This window comes from Saccostrea echinata, unplaced genomic scaffold (genome assembly GCF_033153115.1).
Source record: "Saccostrea echinata isolate AGI-Se365-2 ecotype Australia unplaced genomic scaffold, CSIRO_AGI_Sech_v1 ptg000022l, whole genome shotgun sequence".
NCBI classification, from domain to species: domain Eukaryota; kingdom Metazoa; phylum Mollusca; class Bivalvia; order Ostreida; family Ostreidae; genus Saccostrea; species Saccostrea echinata.
Window position 1 is genome coordinate 15,857,799 of NW_026889771.1, and position 19,820 is coordinate 15,877,618.

General features: G+C 32.6%; 1 protein-coding gene across 2 annotated transcripts; it reads right to left on the reverse strand.

Annotated features, from left to right (window-relative positions):
* Positions 1-469: 469 nt before the first annotated feature.
* Positions 470-19,818, reverse strand: LOC133190539 (ubiquitin carboxyl-terminal hydrolase 7-like). Of its 2 annotated transcripts, none has more exons than XM_061326222.1 (32): positions 19,679-19,818; positions 18,123-18,224; positions 17,255-17,357; positions 17,016-17,108; positions 16,700-16,773; positions 15,431-15,495; positions 15,178-15,266; positions 14,828-14,936; positions 14,437-14,567; positions 13,703-13,757; positions 13,457-13,537; positions 13,205-13,295; positions 13,012-13,094; positions 12,551-12,660; positions 11,418-11,580; positions 11,053-11,197; positions 9,926-9,995; positions 9,548-9,743; positions 9,335-9,436; positions 6,579-6,678; positions 6,347-6,439; positions 5,825-5,892; positions 5,471-5,625; positions 5,071-5,238; positions 4,562-4,670; positions 4,194-4,271; positions 3,443-3,546; positions 2,452-2,623; positions 2,254-2,301; positions 2,102-2,173; positions 1,422-1,524; positions 470-1,331 (listed from the first exon to the last, which is right to left on the reverse strand). In XM_061326222.1, exons 1-32 carry the CDS (start codon positions 19,704-19,706, stop codon positions 1,225-1,227), a joined length of 3,267 nt encoding a protein of 1,088 aa, XP_061182206.1. In that variant the 5' UTR covers positions 19,707-19,818; the 3' UTR covers positions 470-1,224. The 2 variants fall into 2 exon arrangements, with proteins under 2 accessions (XP_061182206.1, XP_061182204.1); XM_061326220.1 differs by lacking the exon at positions 19,679-19,818 and adding an exon at positions 19,324-19,631.
* Positions 19,819-19,820: the final 2 nt, after the last annotated feature.

A 19,820-nucleotide genomic window follows, 5' to 3' on the forward strand; every position in this document is an offset into this window, starting at 1 on the left:
TTTATTTGTTTAGCACAAATAACATTGCTTACCTACAAAGCATATTTCAAGTTGCTTTTAATGTATTACATATATATACTACATGTATGTGTTTTTGCTTAAATGACCTGATGCACCAATTTTAGCACAGAGGTTTGTTTTTTAACTACCCCCCTCCCCCACAATTCATGCTCTAATTTTCTGATTTGTTCAAGACTACAGTGAAACTTGTCTAATCAGGACACCAGCAGTTCCATAGAAATTGGCCAGATTAGACAACTTTTTGGATAAGACAACATATTTAATGATTTACTGAAAGGGACTGGAAGTTTAAACCATATTAAGCAAGATTTTGGAATACTAGACATCCAGATTAGATAAGTTTCACTTATTCGTGAATTGCAAAAAAAATTAAATCTTGTAGGCAATTTAATATTGCTCCGCATAAACTAGAAAGCATAAATTGTACCATTTTATAACTTAATTCAAATTTATGTTGAAATTATTTATTTACTTTTTTTTTGTTTTTTTTTTTTACAAATAAAGTAACATTGCTTTTTATGCCTAAACGGCATGTAAATTAATATACATAAAACATTACATCATGCATTCCATAGACAACATTTAAAAAAGCATTAAATCTTTAAGTTGCAAATGGATCTAATCCAGGCCACCTCTATGTCATTCATTTTTATTTTAAAATCATCCCTTTCCAATCTTCCATTCTTCATAACAACACCAAAAGGTGCATATTTAGGTTCATACTTTAATATAAACTTTGGGGCAAAAAGCTGGCTAATAAATATGAACTACATTAAAACTGGGCTTCTCATCATTCTGATCCTAGGATAACCTGCAGTGCAGGAAGACGATCAAGTCACCCGTAGATTTACACCAGCCACTATAATAAAATATCAAATTAAACAAAGACTGAATGATGTATATAAATTAATCTATGATCAACATTAATTTCAAAATAACAGCACTTCTGTCTTGTCAGTAATCACGCACACAGAGTGTAGAATAATGAGATCACGCTTATCAAGACGGTCCAAGAGCACAGGTGATTGCACAGAACGTCAAAATTACAAACGGAACCAAAGACTAGGATCTTCAGAATGAAAAGCTGCATAAATCTGGGAGTTTGTTCTTTTTTTTGTAGCTAGTATTGTTATCCTCTGCCCACTTGGATTTGGCAGTTTAAGGGAGACAAATCCATAAATAAAGAAATGGAAATGCTTCTTCTCAGTTATGGATTTTTATTGCCTTTTCTAAGTAATTGTATCTAGTCCGTTTGGGTGTTTTATTGACATGATCCAGACCAAGCCATGGCCTTGCTTGCATGTTTGCACCTGAAAGTAAGAAAACCATAAACATTACAAATAACAGAGGAAATTTTTTTCTCTTGATGGCAATTCACTTTTAAAACACAAGCAACATACCTTGTATTGAATGAGGCCTGAATATGTCGAGATCAACTCGAATGTTCTGATCCTCATCTGATATGTGTTCAACTCTCCCCATCACTACCACAGCAAATTTGTACTAAAAAAAAAAAATAAGATTTGTGGAATCATGAAGTTTCCAAGATCAATGTGTTTTAAATGGCCTCCATTTACATGTATTTCACTTAGTGGCTTTCATTAACAAAATGCATAACAACCAAATAATCCACAAACTAGTAAATAACAACCAAATAATCCACAAACTAGTAAATAACAACTAAATAATCCACAAACTAGTAAATAACATCCAAATAATCCACAAACCAGACCAGAAGTCTTTGACAAGACTGTAGCTTTAATGTTTTGTACTTGCAACAAATGAAAAGAAAAGTAGCACTTGGACTTGAAACTATTATAACATCAATAAATAGGATAATCCTAGGTTAAGTCTCTTTGTTTGGAGCCTTTTTATTGAAATTGGACCAAAATGTAGGAGTAATGTTTTGAAAGACTTTTTTCAGAAATTTCTATTTTTAATAACCATTGCAAAACCATTTGTTGAAATTAAAAAACCAACATATACAATATATCTTAGTGTAGTCTATTTGTGTACAAAATTGAAATAAGACTAAAACACACAGTGTGTCGAAGTTTTGTGGAAAAAAGTAAACACAAACCTTTTCAAATTCTTTGTCAGGAATATCTAGCTTTTTCTGAACTCTTTCCTTCACAGCAGAAAATGGTTCATTCTACACAAGAAGAAGAAAATATTAAAGCATAACTGAACTTTTCTTTGAACTTTGCTAGAAAAATTAAAATGACACTTTACCTGTTTAATTTTCAATAAAAATGGTACCCCAAATGTTGAAAACACTTCCTGAAATTAAAAAATATATTTTTAAAAAACATACACAAGAAAAGATTTACAGTATAAAATGTGTCCAATCAGATTGCACAATTAAGGTTATATTTTTGGTCAAACTCCTATGCGAATCTCCAGGGAAGTCAAACAGGGACACACTAATACCTTCTGAAAATGAGCCACTGGGATTAATGTCTCATTGGAATTCAGTGTCACTTCATCTGGTGGTATTTCTTCGATTCGGAAACTTTTTGTGGAACCCTGTGAGCTCAACAGATCCAGCAGCGTGTCCTCACGTTGTATGGAATAGATCTTGTAACTGATTACCTCCAATAATCTACAAAACAATCACACAAGTCAAATACAATATCATGTTTAATAGGATACAGTTATCTACTACAATCACATATTCTTTACATGTATATATGTAGGTTATTTCACTAACTTCTTCATGTATTTGATACCTTCTGCATACCCTGGAGTTCCAAAATTACTGATTAATCTGGCATTTACTCCAACTCTATTATCAGGGTATAAAACTTCTTCTCTTTCAAAACAGAATGCTACAGTAAAACTCGGTTATAGCGAAGTTCTGGGACCTCCGAATTTACTTCGCTATATCCATAATTCGTTATATCCGTGTAACAAATTCCTTAAAGAATATATAGCGAATTCGCAATATAGATTTTTTCCTTTAAGTTTGACTACCAAATGTATTTAGTGAAGAATAAAATATAAAAATTACCTTGGAGTTCTAAAGTTTTTTGGTTAAATTGAGTTTCAAAAATAAAAACTAAGAAAATTATGTCAGATCAATATTTTAAATTCTAAAACCTATGAAAATTCGCTATAAAAGATGTAAATTGCATAATTTTTAACGTCTAGGGGATACAAAATCAGTTCGCTTTAAATGCAAATTCGCTACATCCAAGTTCGTTATATCCGTTAAATTTTACAAGGAATTGTTAAGAATTTCGCCGGGGATTGCAAAAAACTTCGCAACATGTATATCTGTAAATTCGCTATATCCGTGTTCATACTAAACGAGTTTTACTGTATCATGCTGCATTACTATACCCAGATTTTTCTAGCTCCCAATATTATAATATTTCCCTTTCTTTTTTTTTTTTGGTTCCTCCTGTGATCCCCCATTTACCTGAGCTTTCCTGACCCTCCTTCTGCCAGGGTAACCTGTTTCTTGGCTTCCTCCAACAGATCAGACACTCTTCCACTTTTGTTGGGGTACAGCACCAATTCCTTCTAATTTCATAGAATAAGAATACATGTATTTACAAAAAAGCATTACCAAATTCATGAGAAATGTTTTCAATTAAGTCAGTTGCAGTGCAGATGCAGCACCTAATAAATGCAAGAATTTATAAAACCATTAAAAAAGAACACTCTATGCAGGTTGGTTTGTATGTCAATTGTGATGAGCCAGAAACATGTCTGATCACTGCCCTTAACCAGAATCAACGAAGAGCAAAATGTACAGGTAGGTCAGAGGAACCTCTAGATTTTGCATTGGAAAGAATAAGTATGCTCCATATTTGCATGTTTGTAAAATGTATATCTTTTAAAGTGAAAAGCAACCCTACATGCTGTTCTTTGCTTCAGCATCACTCCAACATAAAGTGAGCAAGCAACTCTACATTTTTATGCCAATGACAAGGCGTCCATACATCAAATCTGCAAGTTTGGTTCAGATACTGCTTGAGGTGAACTAGAAGCAAAATATTTTTTACAGTTCACATACTGATACTTGAAAATAAGCTTGTCAAAAATTTAAGCCTGGCTGTTTTGCTTTAGGAAGTCTACATATTTCTATAAAAGACTCTGAATCTGTGTTCAAGTCCACTAACTGTATAAAATAATATCATTCTGGCAAATTTGAAAATGAATCTTACCTCTTCCTTCAATTTGCTGTTAACCCATGTGCATTTAAATTGCTTCTTGTTTTCTAGCTCATTGATTCTTATATTTAACTGAAAAATGTGTAAAAACAAGTCAAGAAGCACAAAAACAAACAAAAAAATACATGTACATGTAATGACCAGTCCCCCCCCCCCCCCCCCAAAAAAAAATCCAAAAAATCATTTGCATAATTCTTATTTAGAGCTTATGATAACAATTTTATTCTATAGACTTTTCCTATCAAGGTATTTTTATATTTAGATGTAGTAAATGTATAGAATACATTATACACTTTAAGCTGTCTAAACAGGGATTATAACAGAGCAGAGAAAAATGAAGATGGGCAGTTTATTCCTCTTACCTGTTGATAAAATAATTTCCTAGGTTGTTTAGGTTTTGAGTACAACAAAAGATCTTTCAAATTTCCATCAAAAGTACATTTAATTGCACTGCCTGGACCTTCTCGATAACTGCAAAAAGCAAATTAATGAAATTTATCAGAATACATGTAATATTTGTATAATTTGCATCTTTTCTTTAATTCTATACTTGAATTTTTCCTTGGGCAAGGTTAAAGTTTTTGCAAGCAGATTAACAAACAGACAGATTAAAAACTATATGCTCCCGAATATTCAATTATGGGGGACATAAAAACAACAAAAAATGAGAAAATATCTTTATCTTGCTTAGTTGAATATGGATTTGTTCAAACAGAGATCTCACTGAATTTTCAAATTTGTACAATTTGTACAACTGTATTCTGAGTCCTCTACAGTTAAAAACAGGTCTATCTAGAAGAAAAAGAATTCTGAACCATCACTAATACCTAATCTTACAAAAAAAAAACCAGAACCCTTGAAGTAAACCCACCTTTGTGTTTTAAAGAACTGGAGTAGATATGGATCTGTCTGTAGATATTGGGCAACAGCATTGGCCATCTGATCGTAGTTCATCCTCATTGACAAGTCCAGTGAGAAACCCGGATCACTGGGATTAAGTTTATCACAGAATATCACCTCAACCCTATAGTATAGATCCCTGAAAACACAAATGTTTGAATATCAATACACCAGACATCCATCCAAATTGTCTTATTCTTCTGCCTCAATAAGAAATAATCTACCTTTTCAAGACAGCTCATTCTAAAACCTCAAACAGCAAAAGATTCATCTATACTTGTATTAAATTATACTGTAAATCAACTTTTATTCACATGCAAGAAACATTAGAAACATTTCTTGCTAGACAAAGATATCCAATGCAGTCTTACTTAAAGTATTCCTTGACAGTGGGTAGTTCATACTGCTGAATATCAGGGTCATCCCTTTGAAAGACAATAATATCACCATCCATCAGCTCATCTAGTGTCTTCTCCAGAGGAAGATTGATGTCGTCTATCAATTCTACCAGATTTGGCTTCACCTCCTGAATGGAAATTCAAATAATTAAACTTTTTAAAATAAAATGCAACATTTTATAATAAAACGCATCAACATTTAATAAATTTTCACTTATTGTAAATTACATTTGTAGGAACAATAGATAAAAGTTAACAGATATAAAATTAGACAACAACCATTTTTATTCCTATTGTACTGCTCTTCAATTTGGAGGTTCTATTTACCTCAAAGAGTATTAGAGGGGTGTTAAGAGGGAAACCTGCTCGTCTGCACAAGTCTGGAACCAGTTCAGCTGAAATACAGAGAGGTCTTTTGAACAAGCTTTCTAGGTATTCAGTATTAAGTATTATGTTAAAGGTATTAAGGAATGAATTTCATAGCTGACTTTATTAACCATGAAGTGGTACATAAGAAAGTGTAAACTGTTCCAGCCCAGGTTATATAAGGATAACTGGGTAGCTATTAAATTCATTCCTTACAATTTTTTATCACAGTGTAAAATAAATACAACAATTTCCCTTCAAGTTGTACAAAATTGAAGTGTAAAGTCAATTCAAAAAGTTGATACCTTTTCGACGTAAGCAACTGTGACAGAGGCAACACAGGTTACACAATATAAACTAAATTTTCTATCCAACCAAATGCCCAATGGCACATTATGACCAGAATTAAATTATTCATAATTACAGAAAAATACTGAGTATAATTTCAGCAAATCTAAAACACAACTTGTACCAAGTACTTACAAACTTTGGCTGAGATTGGCACATACATATGACCACAAAAGGAAATAGAGGCCGACTTTGGATCATACAGCTTGATAAATATTAATACATCATCTGAAAAATAAAGCCAGTCAGTGCTAAAGAAGGAAAACAAAAAAGAGTTATTGCATGGCTTAGAGACACATTATCTCAGAAGTACTTTTTTAAAAAATATTTTCATTTGTTGTATTGAGTATGACTATTTTCAACATACTGTCTTTATCAAAAACAGGAAGTTCCTGCAGGCCACTTTCTGGACTTAGAGTTTCCAACCATACCGTCCAGGGACTCTCATTTTCTGCTACCTCTTGCACCTTTTAATAAAAGAAAAAGTCATTTTCCAAATGGTCATGCTTGACTCTTCAAGGATGCTTTAAAATACATATATGAATAAATGGGGGCTGCAGATAGTAACTTGTCTATTAAACTTTACTGAGAGTGTGTGTAATTTAAAAGACCAAAACCTTTTTTCTGTAGAATTTCCTTTCTCCATTTTATTTCTTAATGCATTACCTGTCCTCATCAAAGAGATAAGTTACACATACAATGTCCTGTAAATTCAGCATCCAAAGCAAGATCACTATCACCCATCCTTAGATTCATCCTACTTGTCAGTTTTGTACATGCAGGACTTATACTAAATAAGTAAAGGTGACTCTCAATAACTCAAAGTCCACAGGACCATGGTAAAACTTTGAAAGATCAAGAGTTCAAGTTTGCAAAAGTTCTGAAAGGATGACTGCACTTAACGCCTGTTTTTGGGTCCTTTTCGGTTGCTTCTGTTGCTTTTATATCTAAACCTTATCTCACTTTTGTATGTTTATGAAAGAATACTGTCAATTTGGAACCACATTTAAATCTTAAAATGATTTTAGAATGTGATACAATAAAATGATTCAATGTTTTTTGTCCTTACTGCTTTCCAAATATAGTGAATTTACACTTACCTGCCCTTGATTGAACATTAGATATGCATGAGAGGTGGAGCTAACATTGTAAGAATGGCTCTAAAATTAGACTACATGTACATAAATAACAATGACATGTTTTGAAAAGCGAACGTGATCACTCTTTCCAATCTCCCTCTCCATTCTGTATAGCACAAATACACTTCTGACAAAGGTTTCAAAACGAAATTAACAATATGAGCACATCAATGTAATTAAAGCAAATTTATATCAATGCCAGATGAATTAACGTGTTCGAACACAATGTCCTAGTTAGCACATCACATGCTTCCTTACAAGTCACGTGACGGAATTTAGTATTCACAAAGTTACCTGAGGTAAGAAATCACGTGGTGAATTATAATATTCAACATGTCACAATCCTTGGTTACAACACAGAGAGCGAATGTAAGAAGAAGCAGTTTTTTCTCTTTTTAACCATGAGCGCATGTTTGTCTATTAATCTCCTTTTGACACATTATTATTTATGCAAATATACAACTACTGTTAAACGTAGAAAAATAGACAAACATGCGCTGACTATGTATAAAGTCAGTAAATAAGTGGGCGTCCTCATTATCGAACGGAGATTCAAGAAATTGTGATGACCCCTGCCTTTGAAAACAACTTCGAACTTCGTAAATACACACTTTTATTAAACGTAATTACATAAAGTTGTAGATTGGATGTTGACCATTCTTGCAATGAAAAGAAAAATGCTTGTTTTGAAAGTTTATTTTGTCGCAAATTCCGCATTTCCTTAAGTGCAGTCATCCTTTCAGGGTTGCTTGACTCGTTTGGAAATTAGTCAAACATGAAGCTATTGATTTTCATTCACAAAAGTGCTAAAATTATGAAATACACATATACTTTAACAATGACAATCCTTGGTATTTTTGGTTAAAAAATCTCAATCTTCTCGTATCATAATCAAAGTACATGTATACTTTGTAGTCCATAGTCTTTCATTTTTCTGTGTATTTCAACAACCCTTGTATGAAATTCCATGTTTTCCTTCACTTCAAAACCTCACATAGTTATAATATTGCCTCAGTTCAGGGTCTAGAAACTATTTTGACTTTTGAAGGTAAGAAACGGTGAAAACAAAAGTGTGTTTAATAGTAGAATCAAACCATAGGCAGGCTCCAGAAAAATTCCCATGAACATGATGAAATTTTACTCTCCTTTGTGGGCAAAAAGATTCTTAAGAATTTGTAGCCCACAAACAAATTGCTCACATTCATGAGTTGGCGAGTGGTTATTTGCAACCCTGGATCTATCTTTACAACGTTAGGGGTCCCGAGTCCACTCTTGGCTGTGTGACCCTGACAAACTTCATTTGGTTTTTTTTTTTTTTGGGGGGGGGGGGGGGGGCAGGTTCTCTCATTGAAAAGCACCTATTAAATCAGTGCTTCCATAAGTTGACAAAAAGTAAACAGACAGTAAGCAGTTGACACCTTGCTGCACATGAACTACAGGTTTTTTCTGTTATGAAAGCCTTAATGTGATTGGTTGAAAGATAAGAACAACACTCAGGATGTCACTGAAGGATGCTTGTGAGGGGTTCCACAGCCACAAGTGGACTCAGGACCCCTGACATTTTGAGGATGTCCAGGATTTCCTATTGTGGAACCATCCAACACCCAAGGATCATGATTGAATCTACACTAGGTGAGGATGCTTGAACATTGATATAACTAATAATGGCCCTGCTGTTCTTGAGAAAATTTTAAAAATATTTTCTCTTTGTAAAACTTTGATCCCCTATTGTCATGATTGTGGCCCTAAAAATGTAAGTCCTAACTTACAAGAAGTACATGTATATGCATATTCATAAAATGTGTAACAGCTAAAAAAAAGTTTGTTTTTTTCCACAAAGTCTGTCAACTTTCTGCATTATTTCAAGTGATTCTTTGTGGGTCAAGGAATACTACTACACCTCTCAAAAGTATATACATGTATCTTCAGAGAAATCCAGCTATGCTTTTTCATCTTTCATGAATGTATGTATTTTTCCTCTTACCGTCTTATGCGCACTTGCATCCATATCTAAAAATGTTGGCCTAACTGTTTGATTTTGTCGACTCTGAACTGGCCAAACTCTCATCTGCTGCACTGGATACTTCTGTTAAAATTTTAGAAGATACATTTTATATTAATTTATATTTATATTTGTTTTGTTAGAGGTGCTTGTATATACATGTACATGACACATATAAATAAAAGAAATACATACCATATTCTCAGCAATTATATCCAAGAACTCTGTCATAGAACATGATTTTTTCACTTTAAATGTTCGAAAATTCACTCTGTCAGGGTCAAACAAATCATTCCCTTGATGTCCATAAAAATTGTCATTTGTCACAACTTGAATTGTCATGTATAAATGGGCTTCAGTTCTCTCCTTCCTCTTCTGAGCTTCAAGTCTCCTACAAATGAAACCCCCATCAGTCAAAATACTGGATTCTAAACTAATACATTCATCATCAAAATTTGTGAAAATATTTTTTCTCTACAATTCTTTGCACAGCAACTTGCACTGGATACCACCATGTGTTTGATACACAAACAGAAAGCATATTTAAAAGTTTTAGGATATAATTGTACACACCTTTCTTCAGCTAATCTTTCAATTAAGGTCTGTGGAATGTCAGCTTCTGTTACTTCACACAAAACATCATCTACCACAAAAAAAAAAAATAATAATAATAAAATCAGGATTAAAGAATTCTTTTCTGCATATAAAAAAATGATTATCATCTTCAGACATGCAGGTTTTAATAAAATGACTTTTTTAATGAATTACAACTAGTGTTCAAAAACCCAGACAATAATATCAACACACATTATTCCTTTACTTTCTAGAACTGTTAGCTTTTCTAGGTAAGAAAAAGCTCTGCTTCAAACACCATGATTTTCATGCACTAGCTTAGCATAATCAAAACTAACAAAAATGTGGGTAGAATCTTCATTAGGATAAACATGACAGTATAGAAGTTTGTAAATTAATGCATGTGATTAGGTTTATATTTCAGCAACGTTAGTGGATTAAAATATTGTACACTATGCCTTAAACCATGTTACAAAAGTACCAGGGTACATAAACAGAAACTAATATTCTGTTCAAATTAAACATTTTAGAATGTAGAAATGATAATCTTCCCTATCTCTCAGGTGGTGGGGGGCACTTACTTGAGCAGCTTTCTCGTATGAACATCAACATGTAGGACTTACTTAAGCAGCTTTCTCGTATGTACACCAACATGTAGGACTTACTTAAGCAGCTTTCTCGTATGTACACCAACATGTAGGACTTACTTAAGCAGCTTTCTCGTATGAAGCTCAACATGTAGGACTTACTTAAGCAGCTTTCTAGTATGTACACCAACATATAGGACTTATTTAAGCAGTTTTCTCATATGTAAACTGACATGTAGGACTTACTTAAGCAGCTTTCTAGTATGTACACCAACATGTAGGACTTACTTAAGCAGCTTTCTCGTATGTACACCAACATGTAGGATTTATTTAAGCAGCTTTCTCGTATGTACACCAACATGTAAGACTTACTTAAGCAGCTTTCTCGTATGTACACCAACATGTAAGACTTACTTAAGCAGCTTTCTCGTATGTACACCAACATGTAAGACTTACTTAAGCAGCTTTCTCGTATGTACACCAACATGTAAGACTTACTTAAGCAGCTTTCTCGTATGTACACCAACATGTAAGACTTACTTAAGCAGCTTTCTCGTATGTACACCAACATGTAGGCGTTTGTACAGTGTTTGACTGCCACCTCCTCATCATGTCCTCCAAAGTTGTTGTCTACAGCTTCTTGTTTTGTGCACCTTGAGACCACATCATCATCAAATTTGCACCACTGGAAAAATATAAATTTTCATCAGTATCTCTTTCTTTGTACAATCAAATTCAGTTTATTTTCAATTCCATATGCACATATATTGTTGAAATTAATTCAGACAGAAAGGATAATGACAATCTGTGACAAAAAATTATTCAACATAAAGGTTTTCCTTCCTACATGAAGATAGCTACCTCGAAGAAATTCTAGTGCTACTGCCAATGATCTAATAAGTTACCTTGCCATCCCCCTTTGGAGCTATGTACACGACATAGTGACCCCCATGGTTATCCCCACTGTGAACCAGCACAGCGTGTAGAATGTAGCTGGCTGGGGTCTTATCTTTTTTTTCTTTTGGATTCAGAAACTTGTCTAGAATTAGTCGCTCAGGAAATTCAAACCTGAATGCCAACAAGATAAGAATCTTTTAAGACTTCAGTGACAAATTAGCTACAGTCTATACATTGTATGAAATTAGGGTTGGATACCGTTAAGGATGAAACGGTACGATACCATACCGGTATTTTTAAAACGATAAGGTATTTTTAATGATACGGTACTATACCTCGATGAATGAGAATGAAGGCTCATTTTATAACAAATGTGCTTTCACCAATCTTCAACCATTCAATGTTATAATCTAAAATGAGCCTATAAACTATGTTATATTTCAATCTTTTAATAAATCATCAACAAAACAAATAAATTCAATCTCAAACAAATTAATTTAACTAGATACAGCTGACTGCTTCACCCGGTTGCCACTTGCTAGGACCCATTTTGTTTGGTCGCACTAAATGACGAAACATTAAAAATGGATCAAGATGCACATAACACTTTTGCGACATTTTGCATTTTTTATTTACAATTATTATCAGTTTTTATAAATGAAATTAAAATATGATTAATGTGAATGTTTTTTTATTTTTAAATATACTGTACATATTGATTTACCTCAAATATCGGCAGTCAAAAGCAAGTATCGTACTAAGCATCCATTTCATTAATTAGCCTACCCTTTCAATGCGTGGAGAATTTTATTTTAGCGAGTCTGGAATCTCTTTTTTAAGAATCATTTTGAATGTATTAAAATGTTTCAAAGATCAAGAAATACCGTTATTATTACCGGTATTAAATGAAACAGTATTTTACCGGTATTGTTGAAGTAACTATTCGGTACGGTATTGGTACTGGGTACCGGTATCCAACCCTATTTGAAATACATAACAGTATGCGAAATTTACAATGTATATTCAATTACTAAAAAGTTAAACTCAGATGTACATAAAATTCTTAAAAAGGATTCAATAATTTATTTAAATTAGTCATAACAAATACAAATTATTACCAAAGACTTGTTTTATGGCTTACCTGTCGTTGATCTTGACATAGGCGTCAGCCATTGGATCATACATAAACCGTAATAAATGAAGGTGAAGCACTGGAGGGAAACTCAAAAAAGACACGCCCTTCTCAGCTTCCTATTCAAAGCAAGATTAACTCCATCATAATTAACAAACCAAGCATTTATTTCTTCATTCTAGAACAGTTAATTTCTCTTTTATCCTTTGACACCCTTGGTACTTATACTGAGGATTCCAAAGTAGTTTTCCTTACAGTATTTCTTGAACAAATTGCATTTCATGTGCTTAAAAATAAGCTTCAAATGGTAATCCTTTTCATTCAAAGCACAGCTATAAATTACACAAAGTGTTTGCAGTAAAATTTTTAAATAGTTTACTATTTTTTTTTTAATTCATAAGTAAACCTGTGATTAATGACACTACATGAACATTCATTGCTTTAGAAAACTTTTAAATGAAGCATGTTACCTGCAGCCCATTTTCACCAGCATCATACTTATTCTCCCCATCCAGTGACTCCACTTTTATGTAATCTTGAAATGATTCATACACTAAAAAGAGAAATACATGTACAATCTTGATTAAAACGATTTCTCTTACTAATTTCTTAGCGAAATAAGCAGAGAAAGATTAATTGAACAGTATGTTGACAATATCCTACCACTTTTTTTGCCTTTCAGGTTTAACTGGATGTCATAAAAGGCTTCTTCTTTACTGGAACAATAATCTATGTGCTTACATCTTATATAGGACTGAAATTTAAAGATAATATTTCAGAATAAGAAATCGATTCTACCATCATCAAGTAATCAGTATGTTTCAATGGTGCAAATGACATTAGAACTCTTTCTTATGAGAAAAAAAAAATTTCACTCTACATGCATATATCTAGTCATTATAATTCAACACTTACCAATGTTTTACCCTCGAACAGCTTTGGAATTGTATTTTCTACTACAGTTGCTTTCATTTTACTCTCCATGTTTTCTAACAGCTACAATAAAAAATATACACATGCATTGAAAGAAACAAGTTTCATGAAATAATTACAGGGCACAGAAAATGCACTTATATATATATCTGTCTCTGTGTTTTAAGTCCCAATAACCTATATGACCGTACTTCTTGCCATTTTAACAGCTTTAAAAAAGTCACTTACCACACGACAGAGTTCTTGTACATCATGCTGCATGAATGTGTCTAGTGTTTCCCACCTGCAAAAGGACAAACATCTTATGCTTCATGAGTGCAATCTGTACATACTATTCAAAAAGTAGCTGAAGTTCTTTGAAAACTTAGAACTCCAATGGGAAAGTCTATGACTTTTTGTCGGCTACCTATATATACCCACAGTATGCAGTTTTTCAAACCTATGAAACTCAAACTTCATAAAGAAACCCTAATCGCTAATTTCCCCCACAGTAGATGACAAGTAGGATAAGTAACATTCCATTGCTCACGACAGCTGTAGAATTTGATATCAAATAGTGTAACACACTTCTTTGGTCAACATATTATCTATTTAATAATGCTTTATTATAGCTACTACCAACTTAATCTGGGATATAAACAGGGCTGTGGAGTCAAGTCAACAGTTTAACCAAATGATGTGGTGGCAGAAAAAAGGTAATAATAAATTTTAACTGATATACATGTACATCAAAACATGGTTAAAGCAAACATGCTTATAATTAACGCTTACAGCAAAGTGATTTTCATTCCCCGTAGTTTAAAAACGTGTTGTGAATCGAACAGATATAACAAATTACATTTATAACGAATCAAAATTGATGGTCCCTGGCACTTTATGTAGCTACAGTGTGTTTTACTGTGATAGGGAAAGCAAATGATTTAGTAAGTTTGCCTATCTATTCACATACAAAAAAAACTCACCCAAAAGATTTCGTTAATTTTTTGGTTCCTACTGGTTTATCGCTGAATTGAAGTTCATAGAAGACACGTTGTAAAGCCAGAGGCACACTCCTCTCACTATCATCTGATTCTGTGGGCATCAGGTAAACTGCCTTTAATAAAAAGAAAATATCAAAACACATACCATTATTATGGTGGGAACTTTGCATCTTTTTATTTTAAACTGTATTACAATGTACATGTATGTTGTACAAACAGGGACCAAGAGAGTGGTAACCAAAGAAAATTTTTTTAGCTATCAATATGAGTAATTTATTGTCATATTTCGTAATACTTTCAATTCAAATATTTTCCCCAAACATGAACATTGTGTAAATTTTAATTGTTTTAGAAGTGATAATAAAAACTGTACCTTCCTTAACTTATTGGTGAAAAACAGCGTTTGTAACAGGGAGTTCATGTAACATGTGGCACCTTGATTTTTAAGTCCCACATATCCTGTATGCTTCTTTGAGTCCCAACTGTAATAAAATATTAGAATTCATTACCTAAATTAGGAGTTTTAGAAAATTATGAGGCACAATTCCAAGATTATGAACCTTTGGGCAAAATCTACTACTTGTATACAGGTTTGTTGAAAATGAGGTACTCAATGAAAAACATGCACTTTCAAGATAATTTCTCTTCCATTTTCAAGCATAAACCAATCAGAATTCTGAATTAGAAAAAGTAATTTCCAATTAACATACATGTAGCACTTACCTAACCCCATGAGGAGCATCGGCCTTAACATGAACCTCAAGTGTAATCTTATCATCCATCACAAAGCCTTTGTTAGGATCCAGCAGATCCTGTGTATTACAAAGCCAAGTTTTATCATGACAAACATCTCTCTTTCTCATAATCACTCTTCATTTTTTTTCTAAATTAATAGAATTCTTAATCTTTTACCATCTTTTCTTATTGATTTAAATTTTTCTGTTACATCTTTAAAGCAAGAAACTGACATACTTACACTCCATACAATGAAATTACTATAACCCCAATCATTTTCTTTACTGTAGAACAAGTGCTGGATTTCTGGAAATGGAAAGCCAATGCTAATAAAACTTCCTGCAATTGCAGACCTGTTTACACATATTGTTGTCTCTCGGTATTTTTTATTAGATTTGTCAGTGAGATTTGGCATTTGCCAGTAAGAGTTCACTTTCCATCGATTATACATATATTACTAGAGAACAACTACATTTCTGATGTTGTTTCCTATAAAATCCTTTTGGAAAAAAATTAATTTGCCAATATCACACTTTTTAGTGTTTCAGTTTTTAAAGACAATCAGAAACCAGTTTAGAAATAAGAAAGTATTTAAAATTTTGAATATTTTCCATACAATACGAAGATATACAAAATATATATAGGAGGAACGTATCGTCTGACCTTAAACCACTGCATTTTTGCAACCCAACATCACTGAAGTGTTTGAAATCTTTCTTTTTTTAGCGATTAAAAAGCGTCAAACTGAGACAGATCATAACGAAAACTAACTGCTATAATCCAAACGAACAGATTTCCGATTTCCATATTTTCATAATAGCAAAACATGAGACATATTTTGGACTTAAAATCCATACAAAATACGGAAATCGGAAGAGTAAACAGGTCTGCAATTGTCAGATAATTAGCAAGTCTTAATTCAAAAAAATAATAATAGTAAAAACAGTTATTCTATCATTAAAACATTTATTTCCTGCACTTCTAGTATTCTAGTTCTATAAATATTTTTAACACTGTTCAATTGTGAATGATTAGTTTCTAACTAGGGCTGTGCAATAATATCTATATTCTGGTATATTGCGATTTGTTAACAAAAAATATCATATTGCAATATGTTTTTCCAGAACCAATATACTGGCAAACTGCTTGGGCTTTAGATTTCAAAAATAAAATATGAAATTGAATATGTCAAGAACATTTTCAATCCTGCTAAACAATACCAAACGGTAAGGTTGCTGTTGTATGGTGAAATATAGTGAAATCAACAAGAACTGTTTTGTAACACACTGTGCTTATAGATGGAGGTTGATAAAATAGGAAAAATTGCATTTGTAACTGTCATTTAAAATACTGCAATACATATCGCAATACAGTTAAAAATATCGCAATATATCGCAATGCGAAATTTCCAGTTGATATCCAGCCCTATTTCTATCAAAAAACATTAGCAAGAATAACTTTGTATTTCTCAAATACAGATAAAAGGTTTACAGTAAAATGGGAGTCTTACTTTTTGTGTGGCTTTCCGACTCATTGTTCTGGTTAATTAGCCTGAGAGTGGCTGATGCATTACATGACCATGACCTAAAAAAGTTCAGTAACATTAAAATATCTGCATAACTCAAGTATCCAAGGTTCAATCTGTACTTTTCAGATTTTAATACAAGTCTCCAAAAAGTGACAAAACCTTTATAAAAAGGGCACACTTTTTTGTTTATTTAAAATAAAACAACTGATAGATTTGTTAACTAAGAGGAAAGCCGTATTAAAGCAAACAGAGAAAATATACAGTTCTCAAGGGATTTTTTTCTTTTTCATATACTTACACTGAATCCGATTCAGCATTGCATTGAAGGAAAAAGCCCATAGTTTTTTGGTTGTGTCTGTCTGTATTGGGTCTAGGTTGGCACATAATTTTCCTAAAATACATTTCCAAATCATGTAAGTTAATGAAAACTCCATGAAATAAAGCTCATTTTAAATACTACTAAGCCTCCTCAATTCATACAAGTTTTAATTTCATGATTTAAGTAAAATGGTTTAAAATACATTAATTTATACATACCATGGAAGATTTCGGACCATACAAGGAGGACTGAGGGCCGTCTCTTTTAATTTACTTATATTTTCAACAGTATATCGAAACGTAGCTTCTGATCGACACTCATCTATAAACAGATATTCAAGTAAGTCATCATTCAAAACATATTGGTCTTAGTTGTCCATTCAGATATGAGTTTTCATTTACTATCTATGATCAACAAGATGAAATACAGGTATATGTACTGGTAAATACAATGAAAGCGGTGATGACAGACATTATATAGATAGATAAATAGATGACATATACATCCACCTGCTTTTCGTGTTTTCACTGTTTTGATATTCTTTAAAAGAGTATAACTGACAATACAACTTTATCCTTGTAACTATATATATCATAGAAAGGCTGCAGCTACAATATTTTCAAACTTAAAATATTAGCATGGAAAGATCAAATTTTAAACCAATTGGGAGAAAAGGGGTTGTGGAGTTTCTGTCTAACAATTGTAAATAAACAGCACTGTTTGTATCGAAGAATTAATTGATTGTAGGATGGAGCTTTCAGCAACAAGCAAATCAGAAACGTCTGTTATGTCACTTTGTACAAAACAAACCAGAAACCCCCTAACTTCCATGCACTTCATTGTAATTCTGTGTACTATTCATAAATGCACCATTAATATGTTATTCCATAATCAAAATAAATATTGATTGTAAGAATAAAGAGTTAGACTTTTTGAGTACCCATTCTATGTTACATGTGTCTAATATGACTAACTGCCCTATAATGGAAACATGTAGTAGAAATAATAATAATAATACAAAGAATCTACTAAAGATTGCCAAATTTTTGTTTTTATCTTCATGGGTCTAATAACTGGTCCACTTACCCTCCTCCATCTCAGCATCTTCCTGACTGGTCGCTCCATTCCCATGGATGTCTCCATTTACCTGAGTCATGTTGGCATCATCTCCGCCTTCCTTGTTCTCCTCTGGAAAAAGTAAACAGTAAACATAAAAAAAAATATGTAATTATTGCCCTCAGTGGTTTCTATACAATAATCAGGATACAACAAAAATTGCTCAAGAAAGACAACTTGGAGTATAAATTTAACATTGATTTACTCCAAATATTCAAATATACCAGTTTTATTAATAGCAATATGACAGCTTGATACTAGAAACAACAATGTACTTCAATTACAAATTTGTAGAGTCATATACTTTGCTTGTATACCAGGATGTAGGACAGTGCCATTCACGGCTGAAGTGTTCTGTTATAAATGAAATAGGGACAACATAATCAAACCCAGAATTTTACTTCATTTGAAACCAACAACTAAGGTCATTTGAAAAGTTAAAATAAGTCTTTGCTAAAACTTTTTTTTTAAGCAATTGTTTCTTTTCTTATAAGTATCATCAAGATCTATTATGATTGTGCTGTATTGACATCAATTAAAGAATATGAATATTACTGAATTGAATTTAGGAATTCTAGCTACGTTTTTATATTTATGCTTTTCAGCAATCAAAAGTGAATTTAAAAGAATGACTGTAAGTAATAAGATGAAAACTTTAGACAAAACAAAGTCATGTATAATTATGTACATTACCTATTAAAACTGACTTTTTAGCAAAAAGGCAAATCAATCAAAAGACCAAAACATACCATCAGGTTCAAAATCCTTTGAATGTTTCTTAGAATTTTTAACCAACATCCATGATAACATGGTTTTAAAGGATTCAAATGCCATTGAATACACCTCAACAATTTTAAATCCAATTAATGTATATTTTCTTTCTGCAAAACTTCCTGTACAGTCAACTCTGCAGATACATTACATGTACAGCAGTTCTACATTTATAGCATCCTTCAGGATTAATTATTGTACAAGGTAACATACCCTAGTCATACATATATACAAATAGATTACATGGACAACAGGATGTCATTATTAATTGTGTATAAATGTCATTTTAAATGTGCAATGCAATCAGGAATTAAGCTATTGCAAAATTTACACCATTGAAGCCTTACATACGACTACATCAGTTTATGAAAGCTTTACTTTCTTTAATGCATCAACACACCCTTCTTTTGATCAATATCCATTTCCACATCTTGTGTCTTATCTTTTTCACCATTGTCATTCACATGATTCATGGTGTTATTGGAATTATTTATAGTGACCGCTTTATTACGATCTCGCCCAGGAGATTGTGGACTGTTTGGCGGAACGGTCACTTTCGCCTGTTTTCTCACAATCTGCCCAATGTCTGCTGTATAAACCCCTTACAGGGGACTTACATACAAAATATCATGCCTTTCAAAAAAGGCATCGCAAATCTTGATCTCGAATGAAAATAAACAAGATGGCGGACGCACGTTGAGGCAGTCTGGGATACTATAAATGTACGGATGGTCAAAAAATGTAATTTGTCTTACCCTCTGCACGAGTGACTTTTGCAGTCATTGTATTTTCTTTGGTATCTTTCACGAATTAAAATAATGCTTATTCTTTTCATTCCCACAATAAAGCATCATTTTACGTTCCGTAAAACCGTCGTTTTTCGGAATCTTTCGTCAC

Coding starts and splice junctions, on each gene's coding strand:
- LOC133190539 (XM_061326220.1), bottom strand. CDS start 19,396: ATGAATCATGTGAATGACAATGGTGAAAAAGATAAGACACAAGATGTG. Junction 17,109..17,254: donor ATGGTCCGAAATCTTCCATG/GTATGTATAAAT, acceptor AATGTATTTTAG/GAAAATTATGTGCCAACCTA. Junction 13,095..13,204: donor CCTGAAAGGCAAAAAAAGTG/GTAGGATATTGT, acceptor TTCTCTTTTTAG/TGTATGAATCATTTCAAGAT.